The sequence below is a fragment of the Lissotriton helveticus genome, chromosome 7, assembly GCF_964261635.1.
Source record: "Lissotriton helveticus chromosome 7, aLisHel1.1, whole genome shotgun sequence".
Lineage (NCBI taxonomy): Eukaryota > Metazoa > Chordata > Amphibia > Caudata > Salamandridae > Lissotriton > Lissotriton helveticus.
Window position 1 is genome coordinate 110,594,719 of NC_136068.1, and position 16,195 is coordinate 110,610,913.

At 39.6% G+C, this 16,195-nt stretch overlaps 1 protein-coding gene across 1 annotated transcript in view; it reads left to right on the top strand.

The window, feature by feature from the left end:
- COL20A1 (collagen type XX alpha 1 chain) overlaps positions 1-16,195 on the top strand; it is a 511,940-nt gene that overhangs the window by 476,507 nt on the left and 19,238 nt on the right. Inside the window, exon 38 of the mRNA XM_078651638.1 lies at positions 14,304-14,370. Within this exon, the coding sequence (XP_078507764.1) occupies positions 14,304-14,370 (67 nt within the window). The remainder of the gene's footprint in view (positions 1-14,303; positions 14,371-16,195) is intronic.

Here is a 16,195-nt window from a genome sequence, read left to right on the forward strand (position 1 = left end):
CCTCATCCGCCAAACTAATAATGAGGCCCTTGATGTCCTTTTTAAAGGCCATGCTGGTGGAGTACTTGAAGGAGATGTAGGTTGCTGAATTAATGATGAATCTTTCTTTCTCTCCGACTCCACATTTCCCACCCTACTCCTCAACCAACATACGGGCAAGCAATGTATATATTTATCAAGGCTGAGTTTTTGGCAAAGGAGACTGTAAAATTAGCATGTTTGTACATTGAGGACGATATTGACCCAGTAATGTTATCTACTGAATAAATATTTATAGTATCACATCGTGTGGATGCATTGTGATAAACTAATTTTTAGTCTCTTCTTCATTTGTAAGAAACATTAATCGTGAAAGAAGTGAGAAACGTATCAGAAGTCCGCCAGTGAGGTAATTGTAATTTGAGGGCCATCCTGCACACCAGCCGGAAGTCTTGCAATACGGGACTGCCATGCCACGTAAACATAGAGCTACCAAAAAAATTAGGAGATTTTGTATGGCACTTGTATCTATAGTTGGTGGTAATGCTGAATCAGAGTATGGTGTGAGTTCTACAGGATATATGGCTGAAATACGTTTTAGCAGGGATTTCTCTTTGTATGGGTTTTTCATTGCATGTACAGTTGATAACATTATCTGCAACACAGTTATTTGATATCCAACAATTGCAATCGAGCACAGAGTTCTTCGCTCATGCATCTTAAAATCTTTTTTCTTCTTTCAAGTTGAAAATTTGATTTTATTTATGAATAGAAAATATGACAATATAATACAATTAAGTTATACAAAATGTTAAGGCATTAAATAAACAAGAGAGAAAGGGAAAAGGAAAGAGAAAGGAAGAAATAACAAATGAATATAACTAGAATAACATAACCACTTATGCAATAACTATTCTTAAATGCATAGAGCAAAAAATTAAAATCAAAATTGAGTGGTATAAAATACAGGAATAAACATTTTAATGGGGGCTTGGTTATTTCTTCAGTTCGGGGATTGTGTGAACGTTGCTAGATTTGCAGATACATCTAAGAAATGAGTGATAGGCGACCAAAGAAAATCTCAGTTGATAGCAAGGGAGGTGGGATAAACATATGCTGTATCCAATCTGTTATTATAACCAACTCCATACCACCAGGCCCTGAAAAAAACAGTAGTGGTATCTTTTCATGCCCTGGTAATCTTTTGGAAAGCAACTGAAAGAAGCAAATCTATTATATGAAAGTTAGTACAATATGAGGACCACTCGTCGAAGACACTACCCAAAAAAATATTAAGAAATGTAAAAGAGATTTGTGTGTGAAAAATGTCATTGGTTTGTCACCAGACTTGTGTCCAAAAAGTATGACTATATGGACAATCAAATAACATATGTTTTAAGGCCGTTGGATTAGCATTATAGGACCAAGAAGAGGGAGAAAAAATGAATGTTTGAGTAGCATTAGATGCTCTAGACAATTTACTTTAGTCCAAATCCTATTTCAAACAAAAATGGGAATGGAAAATTGGAGATCAGATTCCCAGGAAAGTTCCACCTCTGTTTTGTTTTGGGTGGCTGGAAAGGTAGTTAAATGTTTATACAATTGAGATGCAGAAAAAGAAAAAGACAGAATGGAAAGAATACTATGAGTTGAAGAAGGATAAGTTTGAATATTTGCAAGATGGTTATACGTTGATTGAGCCGACAAAATTAAGGATGTACATTTAGATGCATAAGAAAAGGGTAGGGAAAAACATGCTTGAGCAACTATAAAAGGGTTGCAGGTGTCACCTTGAAAAAGTTGATGAATCCAATGAAGTCTATTAGCATGCCAGTTTTTCCCCCAAAATATTTTATTATTAATTTCAAGATATTTGTTGTACCATATTGAGGACTGCAAAAACTGATACTTAGCATTGTGATAAGCATTAAAGATAGAGTGAAAAAGTTTACAAGTATTAGTAAATATAGAAAGGGAAAGTAACACAGGTCTATGTGTAAAGGATAAAAACTCATGAAAGGAGAATGGCTGGAAAAGAGATTTTTCAATATTGGTCCATAACTGTAAGATTGATTCATCATTTTCTTGTAATAACAAAGAGGATTGTTTGAGAGAAAATGCTTTAAGGACGTTTGACTTTGTGAAGAGAAATGAAGACTTTTTAATATTCCTTAAGAAGTTGGATAAAATAGAGTAAAGTATCTTACAATGAGAATTAGATTTATTTATAGGAATATTAGAAATATAAAAAAGTATGATAGGAACTAGCATAATTTTATCGCATCAAGACGGCCCCACCAAGACAACAACAGGGGATTTCATCTGAATGTAAAGGATCTCAATGTTGTCTGTAATTCTTTCAAACTTTGTAATATAGAATCTTTGATAGAAATGTAAACCATAAACCCAGATACATGATTTTATAATTTATTAAACGGAAGAGTTTCACACTTAAGTTATAACCAGACACAGAGGCAAAAAGATTTATTTCGGATACAAAACTGGTGAGGAAGTCTGTGGGTGTGAGAGAAAAAGCAAAATGTCATCAGCATTAACGGAAAGTTTTAACTGACTAGTACCATACCGAAAAACTACGATCTGGGGTTTCAGTCGAAGTTTAATTAAGAGGGGTTCAAGAGCAAGAATAAATAAAAGATAAAGGACAACTATGTCTAACTCCACGAAATAAAGAAAAAGATGGCAAAATAAGAATGTTAGACAATATAGAAGAGGCAGGAGAGGAATATAGTAAAGAGACATAATTTATAAATGTGGCACCAAATTCAAACCAGGATAAAGTAGAAAAGATAAAGGTCCAATTAATACGGTCAATGCTTTTACAGCATCCCATGAGATGACTACTACAGAGTATTTATAGGATTTGGATTTGCCGAAGACATTAAAAAATAATCTTGTGTTGTCCAAAATATGTCTACCAAACTGTTCCCGACCAATAAGGTAAGAAAGATTGTAAACAGAGAGCCAAAGTTTTGCAAAACGTTTGTAATCTAAATTAATTAAAGAAATGGGTCTATGGTTCTTACATAAAGTATGATGTTTAACATCCTTGGGGCGAAGACATATCAAAGCCTCTTGAAAAGAACCACTGGATTTTTGGGAGGAGAAAAAAAATGAGAAAGCTGATGCAATTTAGGAAGAAAATTGGCAAAAAGAGAGTAAAATTCATAAGTAAAACCATCAGGTTCCAGGGCTTTACCACGTTTAATAGTATGAATGGGATTAAGAATATCCAGGTCTCGAATATCGTCATCTAACACTGAAAAATTTATATTAGGTGAAGAGGGTGGAGTAATTAAAGATAAATATTGAAGAAAATCTTCTTGAAGTATAGGAGAATCTGAAGTATAAAGAGATGGAAAAAACCGGTGTAAATTCTGATAATATATCCTCATTTTTGTAAACCACATGGTTGGTAGAAGTAAGGATAGAATTAATTTTGGTACGCTCTTGTCTCACTCTGAAATAATTAAGCTTACCAGCCTTATTTTGACCTCCATAATATTTAGCAGAGGCTTTGAGTAAAAACAAATTGGCATTTTCTGTGGATAATTTATTAAAGTCAAGTTTAGATTTAATAAGTTCTTCGAAATAAGCCCTAGAATTTGTGCCATAATAAGAAATGTCTAATTGTTTAATTCAGGCTGTGAGTAACTTTAAATTATATAAAGAAGATTTCTTGCTATGAGATCCAAAGGTAATAATAAAATTCCTGAAGGCAGCCTTAAAGGGCTCCTTTTACTCTTTCTCTGTTTTTTACCCGCATATTAAATCATTTAGTTCAGCACACTAGATACGGTATTTCGTAGAGCGCCTGGGTAAGAGCACATGAGTTTGAAGTTCTCATGATTGTGCGTTTCTAAATGTTATCATTTCTAATTTTATCATTAGTATTGCAAAACGTTCAGTTTAGCTCACCTGTTTGCACTGTAAATTTGTGTCCCTCCCCGGTCCAACGCGTATTGTTCCGTTTGGTGGAGGGGGGTGCCACCTACCAGAAGTGACCTATGAGCACTTCTGCCAGATACCAGAAGTGAAGTTAACAGTCTAGCTGCATGCCTCTCTACATAAACCGCTGCCTGGCCCGATGCGCAGCGGACGCGCTTGAGGCTATCAAGGTGACTTCAACAGTATGTTCATCCATGCAACTCGTGGAGCACCTAGTAAAGGGATCCTTTTACTCTTTCGCTGTGTTTTACCCGCATTGTAAATCATTTAGTTCAGCACACTAGATACGATAGTTTGTAGAGCACCTGGGGAAGGGCTCATGAGCTTGAAGTTCTCATGCTTGCGCGTTTCTAAATTTTATCATTAGTACTGCAAAACTTTCAGTTTAGCTCACCTGTTAGCACTGTAAATGTGTGTCCCTCCCCAGTCCAACGCGGATTGTTCGTTTGTGTGGAGGGAGGCCCCACCTACTGGAAGTGACCTACGAGCACTTCCGCCGGATACCAGAAGAGAGGTTAGCAGTCTAGCTGCATACCTCTCTACATAAACCGATGCCTGGTCAGACACGCAGCAGACGCACGCAGCGGGCGCGCCTCTGGCACGCCTAAGGCACGCCCAAGGCAAGCCCTTCTGCACCCATCCACGCATGGTCGTTACTAGGAGCAGGAACCCCTGCAGGTTTGGTGCCAATTCTAACAAACAGGTGAATGCTCTCTGCACCTACACTAGCCAGGAGCTGGTCAGGATTAAAAAAGATATGCGGCTAGACAGATAGAAAATGCGGCATGCACTACATCCGCAGAAGCAGTAGGTCCTTTTCCATGTAGATCCTGCAAATTCCAAAGTATGGAACAAGCACAACTGCAGATTCATACAACTATTACTGATTGAGGAATAAATATACCCCACTGTACTAGTGATAAGAAGTGCTCTCCCATGATCTTCCATAGCAGCGGAGGCTGGAAGGGCTTTTTGGCTAATGTTAGATCTTTGCCCAAAGACGCAGTCAATATGTGGGATCTGCTTTCCTCCACACACCCTTCTATATGGTTCCTGACAGAAACCTGGACTAAACCCTGCTCTAACCCCGCAATTGCAGTGGCACTTACAGATGGTTATCACAAACCAAAACTGGAGAGACCGCATAGGGTGGGGGGAGGAATAGCCATCGTCTACAGAGACCCCATTAATATTTCCATCTTAGACCAAATTTGCAATGACCTGCTGGAGATTTTAGTCTTCAGAATTGATTTACACCCACAACTTAGCTGGAAAGAAGCTCTAGTATATGGTCCTCCGGGACCACTTTCTAACTTTTCTCCACAACTTATGGAACTCATCTCCCCACATGTTGTCTCACCCAGGAATTTTTTACTTCTTGGTGATTTTAACATTCATAGCGAAGACCCTGATAATCTAGAGGCTGCCACATTTCTGACAGACGTGTGTACACTCAACCTAACTAAAATAAATAATGGGCCCACTCATCTGGCAGGACACTCTAGATTGAATTCTAACCAACTCCTACAACATTTCTTATGGGGCAACCTGCCCCTTGACATGGTCAGATCATTCTTTGATTGAGTTCCGAGTTAACGGTCTCAAGGAACAGAGTGTTCCGAAACCATACTCTAAAAGAAGCTATAGACAATGGCATAAACTCATGCCCTCAAGATGCTTTCATTCCACCACAAAACTCTGAATCTGATAGTGTAGAAGAGTGCTTAGCCTCCTTCAATAACAGCTTGATATCCACTATGGACCGCTTAGTATCCCTGAAACAGTGCCCTATTACTACTAATTGTCATCAGATGTCATGGTACTCTGCCACCCTTCGGCTCAAAAAAGTCAGTGTAAAAAACTTGAATGTCACTGGCGCCACTCACGCGACACACAAGATAAAAAAAGATTCAAGTATGCGCTAACACAGTACCTCAAAAACGCCTGCAAAACGCATATTGCATCACAACTCAAACACGCAGGGAACACTCCGAGAACTCTCTACCACATTTTAAAAACATTTACCAACCCCAAGGCCTGCGATATTGAAGCTCCCCCATCTCAAGCCTGGTGTGACAACATAGCAAACCATCTAACCCAGAAAATTGAAATGATTTACAATAAAATCACTTCGGCTAAGGGCTCTCAGATAGGCCCTAAGATCGACCTTCCACCGGCTATTCGCAATGTTTTAACTCTGGAGAATTTCCCGATACTCACAACGGAGGAGACTAAAGCTCTATTAAAAATTGTCGAATAAGGGTTTTCATTGGACCTCATTCCTGCTTAAATGGCCTCCATTCTATACAAACAACTAGCCAGCCCCATCTGTTCTATCTTAAACAGATCCATGAAGGAAGGCACTCTCCCACTAGAATGGAAAGCTGCACATATTCCACAAATCCCAAAGTCCCCATGGAAGATGTAACCAATTACCGCCCCATCTCTCTGCTTCCCTTACAAGGCAAACTTTTGGAAAAGCACATCAACAAGCAATTGTCCGAATTTGTTGGATCCTCAAACTGTTAGGATTCCTCTCAATCCGGATTCCGACCCAGATGTAGTACAGAGTCTGCGTTGGTGGCAGTCACTGATAACATCAGATTGCTGTTGGATAATGGTCAAGCTGTAGATTTGGTGCTGCTTGACCTGTCCGCAGCTTTCTATACCATCTCCCACCAGACTCTACTCAGGAGACTGGGGGACATAGGCCTTAAAGAGAATGCCTTGAAGTGGATGGCTAACTTTCTGTCTGAAAGAACTCAGGTCATTAACCTGGGCCCCTTTCGCTCGCAGACCACCAGGGTGACCAAGGGAGTACCACAGTGCTCATGTTTGAGCCCTACTTTATTCAACATTATTGTTACTCCCTTGGCGAGATTACTGAGGATGTTAGGATTTATTCCTATATCCTAAGGTGATGACACCCAACTTCTCTTCTCCTTCGACAAAGCCAATTCTAGCATTCAGACCACATTTTTGCCGAGTATGAAAGTAATCGCGGACTGGATGAAAGATAATTTTCTTCAGCTCAATGCAGGAAAGTCAGAGATAACGCTTTTTGGAGCAGCAACAGTAAAGTGGTCCCCTAGCTGGTAGCCAGAGGAACTAGGTTTTGCCCCAAGTCTGAAACAGGTGGTAAAAACCTTGGAGTCCGAATAGACCACAAACTTACGTTGGGGTAGCATACCACCTCTACCGCTGGAGCATGCTTCCACAGCCTTAGTCATCTCTGAAGAGTCTTCCTTTTCTTACCACTTTCCACACGGAAAACCTTGATTAAGGCATTAGTACTAAGCCGTCTGGATTACTGCAACACTTTGCTGATTTCAGCTATTGAAAGCTTCATAAACAAATTGCAGGTAGTCCAGAACACAGCGGCCCACCTGGTGGCCAATGCCCCCCCCACCCTTTCCCCCAGAACCACATCTCTCACCTTTCTTCAAAAACTGCACTGGTTATTGGTGTGGAAGAGGATCAAAATTAAGATCTGTTGTATTGTTTATAAATCTCTAAACAACTTAGGCCCCAGCTGCCTAAATTACAAATTTGTCAGTTACCTGCCTTCCAGGCCCCCCGTTCTGGATCTAAAGCACTTCTCCAAGTCCTGCGCTTCAAAAACCCCGTTTGGGCAGTAAAGCCTTTTACCACCTATCCCCACGCTACTGGAATCCACTCATCATCCATTTACGTCAATGTACGGACTACCTGGTTTAGAAAGTTGCTGAATACTACAATGTTCTGAGTTGTCCCTCCTTGGTTGATTTTGGCAGCCTTAGCGTGGAGATACCCTGATGGGGTGATTTGGGAGGTGTATAAATAAATACATTAAAGGCATCCCTTATAATCTGCGGTGACATAGACAGGTTCTCATTTTCAAGAAAAAAAGTAGTAGAAAAAGATTCAAACCTTTGAGTAAAATTGGAGTCCAATAGGAGGGAGTTATTGAATCACCACCTTCTAGTACCTTCAAGTCTAAACGGGAGCGTGATCTAGGAGTAGTATGGAACCAATATCTGAGTGAGTAATATGTTGTGCAAGTGGTTTTGAAAGAAACAAATAATCTAATCGAGATTGGGAAGAGTGTACAAGGGAAAAGAAAGTATATTCTAAAAGTATAGTACTACACAGTCTCCAAGCATCCACTAGTGACTGTTGTTGAATAGTAGATGCAAACTGAGAATGCATGTGTTAGGGAATGAACTTGGATTTAGAATTATGGTCAATAATGGGTTCAAAAACCATATTACAATCGCCACCAAGCAATAAATAATCACCTTGAAAGGACATCAATTTAGATAATATTGCGAGCCAAAAAAGAGTGTCGGGGGCAGTAGGTGCATAAAAATTAAAAAGAGTCATGGGAATCTTGTTAACCAACAAAGAAATAGAATCCCATTTACCTATTTGATCCACATCTTGTGTAGGGACCTGCAGATCAAGACACTTGTGACATAAAATGTCAACTCCATATGTTTTCCCGTGCACCTAGAAGCAAAAACATGACCAATCAATTGTTTTTGAAGTTCAACTATTTCGTTGTCTAAAATATGTATTTCTTGTAATAAGGCTATATCACAATTCAAATTAGATGTGTGTGTCAGAACCCTCTGACGTTTTATAGGAGAACCCAAACCCTTAAAATTCCAAGAGAAAACTGAACGCCATTTATTATGTATTGAATAATATAAACATTTGATAGGAAAACCACAAAATTTGGAAAACAAGAACATATGAGCATTAAAAATAAACAAAGAGCATGTATATCTATACCACAAAAACTGAATAGCATGGGAAAAGAAATAAGGAAATATGAAAGGGAAAGAAGTAGGAAACACATGTAAAGTTGAATATGAAGAAGAAAAAGAATAGAAAGGATGAAAAGAGGGGAAACTATTTGAGAAAGAAAATAGAGTATCTGAGAAAGGACAGGGAAGAGAAGAAAAGAAAAGAGAAATATGTAGAACAAGGAAAAAGACAAACCATTTGTTTTGAGAACAAGCTAACTGACCAAACATGAAAAAAACGAGGGTGGTGAAGCCACATAAGCAAGATGACACAACTAACCAGGCAACTCAGGGTGGATCAGGAAGAGAGGACACCATCCAAAGCAGACCGGGAATCACAATGATGGTGAACGAAAACCGCAGCTACAAAAGGGGAAGAACATGAAGAATAAATAATACATATAAACGCATAAAAACGAAACATGTAATGATAACATACCATGAGAAAACAGATCATTTAAAGCAACATCACAATTAATTTAAACACTGGAAAGCCTGAAATCAGCCATATCTTTTTCTCTGCAGTGATCCAGAAAGAGTTGTAGTAAAGCCAGATCTTCATAGTTCTTGGTTTTAGTTTTTGCAGGTAACTTTAAAAAGACATTGATGAAAGAGGCCAAACCTTGCATTGAGATTGCAAAGCGCTGGTCTCCTGCTCAAAACTTTCTTTCTCCTATCTGCTGTTTCCTTGGCATAGTGTTGAGAAAAGAAAGAGTAGATCCTTGCCATGAAATTCATCCCTTAAGTTTAGCTGCCTGCAAAATCTTCAATAAGTCAGTATAGTCTAAAAAATAGATAATAACACCTATTGGTTTTGTAGATGATGCTGTCAAACTTGGAGTAAGTCCCCGGCAGTGTGTTCTTTGTATATTCAAAATGAGAGTTTGAGATACCAAGAACTTGTGGAAGAAACGATTTAAAAAAATGTAAAAAATGAAATAGGGTCCGAGCCCTCCAAACCCTCTGCCAAACCATATATGCGCAAATTGTTACGCCTTTTATGATTGTGAAGAGTTTCCACTTGCTTTTTAAGAAGAGTAATTTTCATAGATGGAACCTGGTTCGCTGTAGCCTGATAAGAGTTTACACATTGCTCAATTTGTACAAACTTATTCTCCATATTTTACAAATTGTCATCTAGGGCTTGAAGACGCTTGTTTGCTTCTTCCATATAAGGTCGAAGAGAACAAAATTCCTCAAGAAGTAACTCCATGCCCTGTGGTGGAGCAGATGTGACCATTGAGGGAGGGTGTTTTTTTAACATGTTTACTAGAGGAAAGCGGAGACGAAGCAGGCAATTTAGAAGTAAGTTTATTAGTGGGAAGCAGAATATTTGTCGACACTGCCATGACACCAACAGAAGGAGGGAACATATTGCAATCAGACTCTTCCATATGTGTTTGAAGAATGGTAAAAGGATTATGATCCGCTAAAGATGAGGTGTCCTCTAGAGGTGTCTATCACTCACGTAATTCAGTGTAATGTAATCACATAGAATTATCTGAGAATACCCTGAGATTATGCATCATTACAAGGAATAGTAATTCTGCATTTAGCTCTATTCCTTAGTGCAAAAATGTCCCTTGCCTTGAAAATGGGCATGTGAATAAATGTTGTTCCAAGAAATAACGCTGAATGCAACAGAACACAAATAGTGAGTGTAAGCAGCCATGTGCTCTTGGGGTAGTATTTTCCCCCAATTTACTCTTGGCATTCAGCGTTATTTTCTTAGTTCAAAATGCCCCCTTGAGTCCACAATGAGACGAGAATGCATTTTTCACTTAGAAATAGTAGTAAATGTGCCCTTGGGGTATGATTTTCCCCCAAATTACTCCGGGCATCTAGCGCTATTTGCTTAGTGCCAAAATGGCCAAAAGGAAGCGTTTTGTGCTAGGAAATAGAGCTAAATATATTAGAACACAAATAGGAAACGTGCTAAATGTGCTCTTGTAGTAGGATTCTTCCTCCAAAATGACTCATATTTACACGAGCAGGAATATTCGCATGATTATAGGTGATTCCACCACAGAGTAATACAGAATTACTGGAATTCTGGAATTACTCTGATTACTCCACTGTAATTATAATTCCGCCTGGGCTTAGTGTCCTGTGACCCCCTAAAGGATCATCGTACCATTGGAATACCCACTTTATTCTGCTCACTATCAGTGTTCTCAGGCACATGCTCGTTGATGACTACTTCATAGGTGATTGCTCCCTTTTAGTACCTAAGTGATTTTTCCCTGGTGGTGATCTGTATTCTTTTTTATTGTGCCCCATTGAAGAGGTCTACCACCACATCCCCCCTTCCACCTCCTGGTGATAGAGCTAAGTAATTTTTTGGTGGGCGCCCTTTCCCTCTGTCGTGAGTGCTTGTAGAGGCCATGTGCATCTGCACAGCTGCAGCGGGCAGCACCCCTGGAGACTCTGTGTGGACCCACCACACTGACAAAGAAGCAGCATGAATTAGCTCTCTGATCTGTGGGACTGTAGTCATTCAGCACCTTATGAAAAGTGTCCAGTTCTGCTACAGAAAGAGATCTGGATGCTGGTAGAATTTGTCCTTGCGGACTCATGCAGGTTGGCAGTGGTACCTAGGTGCAAAGGAGACTGCTAGCGAGAAAAGGTAAACAATCTTTTGAGTCTCGGATCAGATAAATCTTTATTTGGTGTACAAATTGCAACCATGAAAGATACAGTCCAAGTAAAATAAATAAAACAAGTAAAAATGAATAAATAAGTAAGCTCAAATGTAAGTCCACTAGATACACACCGGATCTGTGTTTTTAAGATCAGAGGATATACTCTAAGACTTGTAGAGTTTACTAGTCTAGACATAAAAATAAAAGTAAACAAGAATAAATCATCAAGAGCACTCGGATCAATGAAAATGAGGAAATTTCCCCACTAATCGCCTTAAATGAACAGCAGAAGGTATATATTTATAGAATATCAATCACATATATTCAGTTTGGAGGAGCTGTAGATAAAATAAAAGCTAGACGACAGCGTCTCATGTTCAAATTATTTATAAATAACATTAAAAAAAAATTCTCGGTACAAAAAATACAAAATGAAAAAGGGACTGACTTGTGCTTTAATCACACGTGCAGGGCTCTAAGCAAGAATCATGGTAAATATAGCGCGGAAAAGAGAGCAAAATAATGTGCAAGGCCGAACCTGAATCTTATCAAATAATAACCTTGGGTGTGGGAAAATGCGAATGTAAGATGTGACTCCATTTTGCAGAGGGTAATAAGTGGGAGGTAGTCCATTACCCTCTTTTTATTCCTTTCTCTACTTTTTGCCTTTGACGGCTCGTATAGCGGGAAAATCATATTTTAACTGTTTATTTTTTTAACGTTAAACATTTGCGCATGAGGCTAATCTCTGGCAGAGAACCTGCCTAGCAGACTTCTGCAGCGAGTACATTTATTTATTTATTTACCAAGTCAAATAACTACTTTAATTTTTTGTAAATCACCAACTCTGTTGATCTGCAACACTGCTAATCCGGACTGGCTTGTCTGCGGCCTTAGATTTGTGAATCAAATCTTTTTAAACATGAATCCATTTTATTTTTCGTTATTGGATTTTGCTCTGTGGTAAAAACAAGATAGATTTGTAAAATATGAAGATGAATTGTTTCATTAATAAATTTGTTTTGTGAACTTTTTTTGCTTTTGTTTCAAGAACCAATTTGTTACTGTCGGAAATATGGGATAACATGTATTTGTTTTACATATTTTGGGGTTGAAGTTTGAGGTGTTTTTATTTCAGGATGGAGCTAATTTCTAGCTAAATAGTCCAAATCGGTATTAGATTAATTAAATGAGTCCATTCCTAGTTTGTTAGGAAGACCAAAGCAAGAATTTTACAAATTGGGGACTTTAGTTTCCCTTTGTCTCAGATAAGCAGCAGGTTTAGTCAAACTCAGGTATTTAAAGACAGATTGGAAGGGGAAAGAAGACGCATTCATCAAATTCCAAATGAGACAATCATGGGTTTGGTTTTCTTGTTGATTGAGGTAGTTGGTAAAAGACAGGGGGGCATATTATCAAGAATGGCGTTAAAATTATCGCCGCTTTAGCAGGAAACTGACGCTAAAGCGGCAATAATGGGCTTGATAATATGCCCTTGTGAATTCCCTTAGAAACCCATGTTCACAGAACTAATACGTGGAAGGAGGCCAGTAGTGAGGATAGAGAAGACTTTAGTTCTAAAGTAGGTCGTAATGCAATTCAATGCAAGGACTCTATTGGAGTTGGAAGAATACACTTGAACAGCCAGTAGTATAGGGTGAGAGACAAATACTTAACTGGGCTGAGCCAAGACGTCATCAATAAAATCTTGTAGTCTTAGGGCTAGAGCGGTCGAACAACTTGAAGCTGGGGAACCAGGTTCGAGTCTCAGCAACGGCGCTAAACATCCTGTGATTCTGGGCAAATCACTTAATCTCCCTGCACTTAAAAAAAAAAAATAATGAGTCCATCTGTAACAGAACTGGTGCTCATGTAAAGCGTTCTGATACCCGGTGTCTCGGGTCTAGTTTGCGCTATATAAAACTCTAAAAAGAAAATTAAAAAGTGGATCCGACTCTGTGTATATTTTTACCATTAGGTCTGTTTGACAGCTGGCTGTACCAACCCAGATCTAAAAATAGATCACTTTAGGATCAACCCTTTATTACCTACTCGCCTTAGCCTTTAAGCAAAGAACAGGAAGAGGGAGACTGGTTTTTCGGGGGCCTTTGTACTTATCTCTTCTCTGCAGGGAAAAATACCCCTTTGGACACAAGATCTGCTGAATGGAAAATGGTCCAGAGAGTATGTAGATTTATTTCCTCAGAGACTGCAGGAGAGGGGACTTGAATATCTCCTGCATTTTTGCCCTTGGTCTTATTCCCGTAAACCCAACATTTCGAAATCATGATTTGCATGGCAGATAAAACATGGCAGGGAGGACATAGAGGAAAGAGGTGTAGGGAGTAAATTTTTCCGAGGCACGATATCAAATATTTCAGTTTCTGGATTCTGTAATCCTTGTTAATCCTTTCCACCCAGAGGTTGGCAGGAAACAATGATTTTTGTTTGTTTCTATTGTGCATTGGTTAGTTTCTTCTTTTACTGGTCTGAGTATGATGGGTCAGTAACCTAGTACATCCTCGGCAGAAATCTGTGCTTGACCTAATGGTCACGGGTTGGAATCCTACCAAGACCACTTAGCCTTTAATTCTTCTGAGACTGATAAAAGGGGTTCTATAAAGTTAGGCAAGAGTACAAATTAGTTATCTGTAAATAAGGACAACAGACCCCTTTGGGGTGAATATGTGATTAACAAACATGTTTGTTATGTTAGAGTCTTTCCTATTGAGCCGTGACATCCCTTTCATCTGCCATCCCATGATGCCTCCTGTTGTCCTCTGCCATCTTCAACCACACCGCTAGTATACTCAGCCACTGCGTTGCATGCCCAGCAGGCCCAGCTCTGCCCATCTGTCACATGTCAACCCAAGTGCACCATCAAATGTGTGACCTTTGCTTAATCAATGCCTTTTAATATCAATTTCAGGGAGAACCTCAACCCGTGTCAGCAATATATCAAATGGTGACCCAAGCGTGCGAACAGCTGATTCAAGGTGAGTATCGACCGAACCTTGCACAGCAGACCTCCCTCCCCATTACACCCCTCGTGGTCGCCACTGCCATGTCAGCGGCAACCATATTCCTGGGTTTCTTTATTTATTTCATTCTGAAGTTTACGGTGATGTTCCCTTTGGAGTAGAAGGATTCAAAACACCCCAGATGACAGTGAAGAAAGACTTAATGTGAAACGACATTAGACGGAATGGTTGGTGTTCACTGTTCGATAAAGGAAAGCAGTGGGGTTGGTACATTATGACCTTCTTTTTGCGGCAAAACACAGTGTAAAATTGTATTATTGTGAATGTTTTGCATACAAAGAATAGGTTTCAAACAAGCATGGGTATTTGCCAGAATATTCCTATCTTGCCATATGTACTTTTGAAATGTATCAAAGTAATTTTAGATTTTTTCAATGAAGTTCTGAGAGAATAACGTTCTAATAGGTAGGGTCGTTCATTCAAATGTGTTTTGATTGAATGCCACTTCTTTATGAATGTGTAACTCCAGCCACAGAGTTTTGCCGCCTGACAATACCTGCCTCTGCTGCATCTGTCTCACAAGGATAGCTGGACTGGCCTACAGGCAGAGCTTAATTTGAGCCAGTGGTTTTCCAGTATTCAGCACCAGCACTTAATTGTCAACACCAGCACTTATGACAGCTGCCACATAGTGGCGCTGTTTGTGTAATTTAGAAATGAGCCGAACAACAGTTGTTCATTAATTCAATATACATTCAAAACAACTAGTACCTGCTGCCCAGGACCTTGAACAGTCTGAATCACTGATACTCAAAGTATGGCCCGGGGGCCGCATGCACCCCTCCTTACCTTTAGGTGCGGCCCCTGGTCACCAGCAGCACTAGGCTGCGGCCTACTCGACTAAGCACTAACATCAAAGTTAAATAAATATGCAAGCATTTATTGTAAGGTTATTTGGAGTTAAAGAAAGAAAGTAACAAGGGTGTCTGCACCTCTTAATTTAAGCAACACTCATTTTTAATCAGACCTTGCAGCAAAAGAGTAAACATTTTATAAAGTCTCTGCTAAATTCAAAAAGTGTATTTTATTAACAGCAGAACCGTTTCTCCTTATTACATCAGATTATATCAGTTTGCTGAGTATTTTTTTTAAGTGATTGTTTTCAAACATGAATTTAAAAACATGAATTTTTACCTCCACCCTGACAACAATGCCAATATTGAACTATGGGCATCCTCTTGAGTGGCGTGGGTTCCTATTATAAATGAACAACATTAGAATTTATCAAATCAAACACAGGTGATGATTTTGTTAAGCGCACATCCTGAAGTCATATTTCGTGGTCCTCGTATATGTGATAATGAATAAAAAGGAAGGAAAGTGTACACAATTGCAATTGTCTAGGATCACACAATTTGGTAAAGTGGGGAAGGCCGGATTACTCACAGGTTTTGTGATTTCACGTTGTGCAGTTCATCACTATATAGATATATATATATATATATATATATATATATATATATATATATATATATATATATATATATATATATACTAGCAGCCCGTCCCGACCTTGTCCGGGAGCAATCAGGCTGCAGGACCCCCGCCCGCCCCGGCCCCCGCCCGACCTGACATTGTCCGTGGGTCCCCCGGAGTAGCAGCCCGTCCCGACCTTGGCTTCAGGGCCCCCGCCCGCCCCAACATTGTCCGTGGGTCCCTCGGAGCCTTGCCTCATCCGCCGCACCTCCCCGCGCTCCTGAGTTCACCGGTCCGCCGCTCCTCCCCTCTCCTCCTCGCCTGTCCGCCGCTCCTCCCAGCCTGTCCGCCGCTCCTCCCCTCT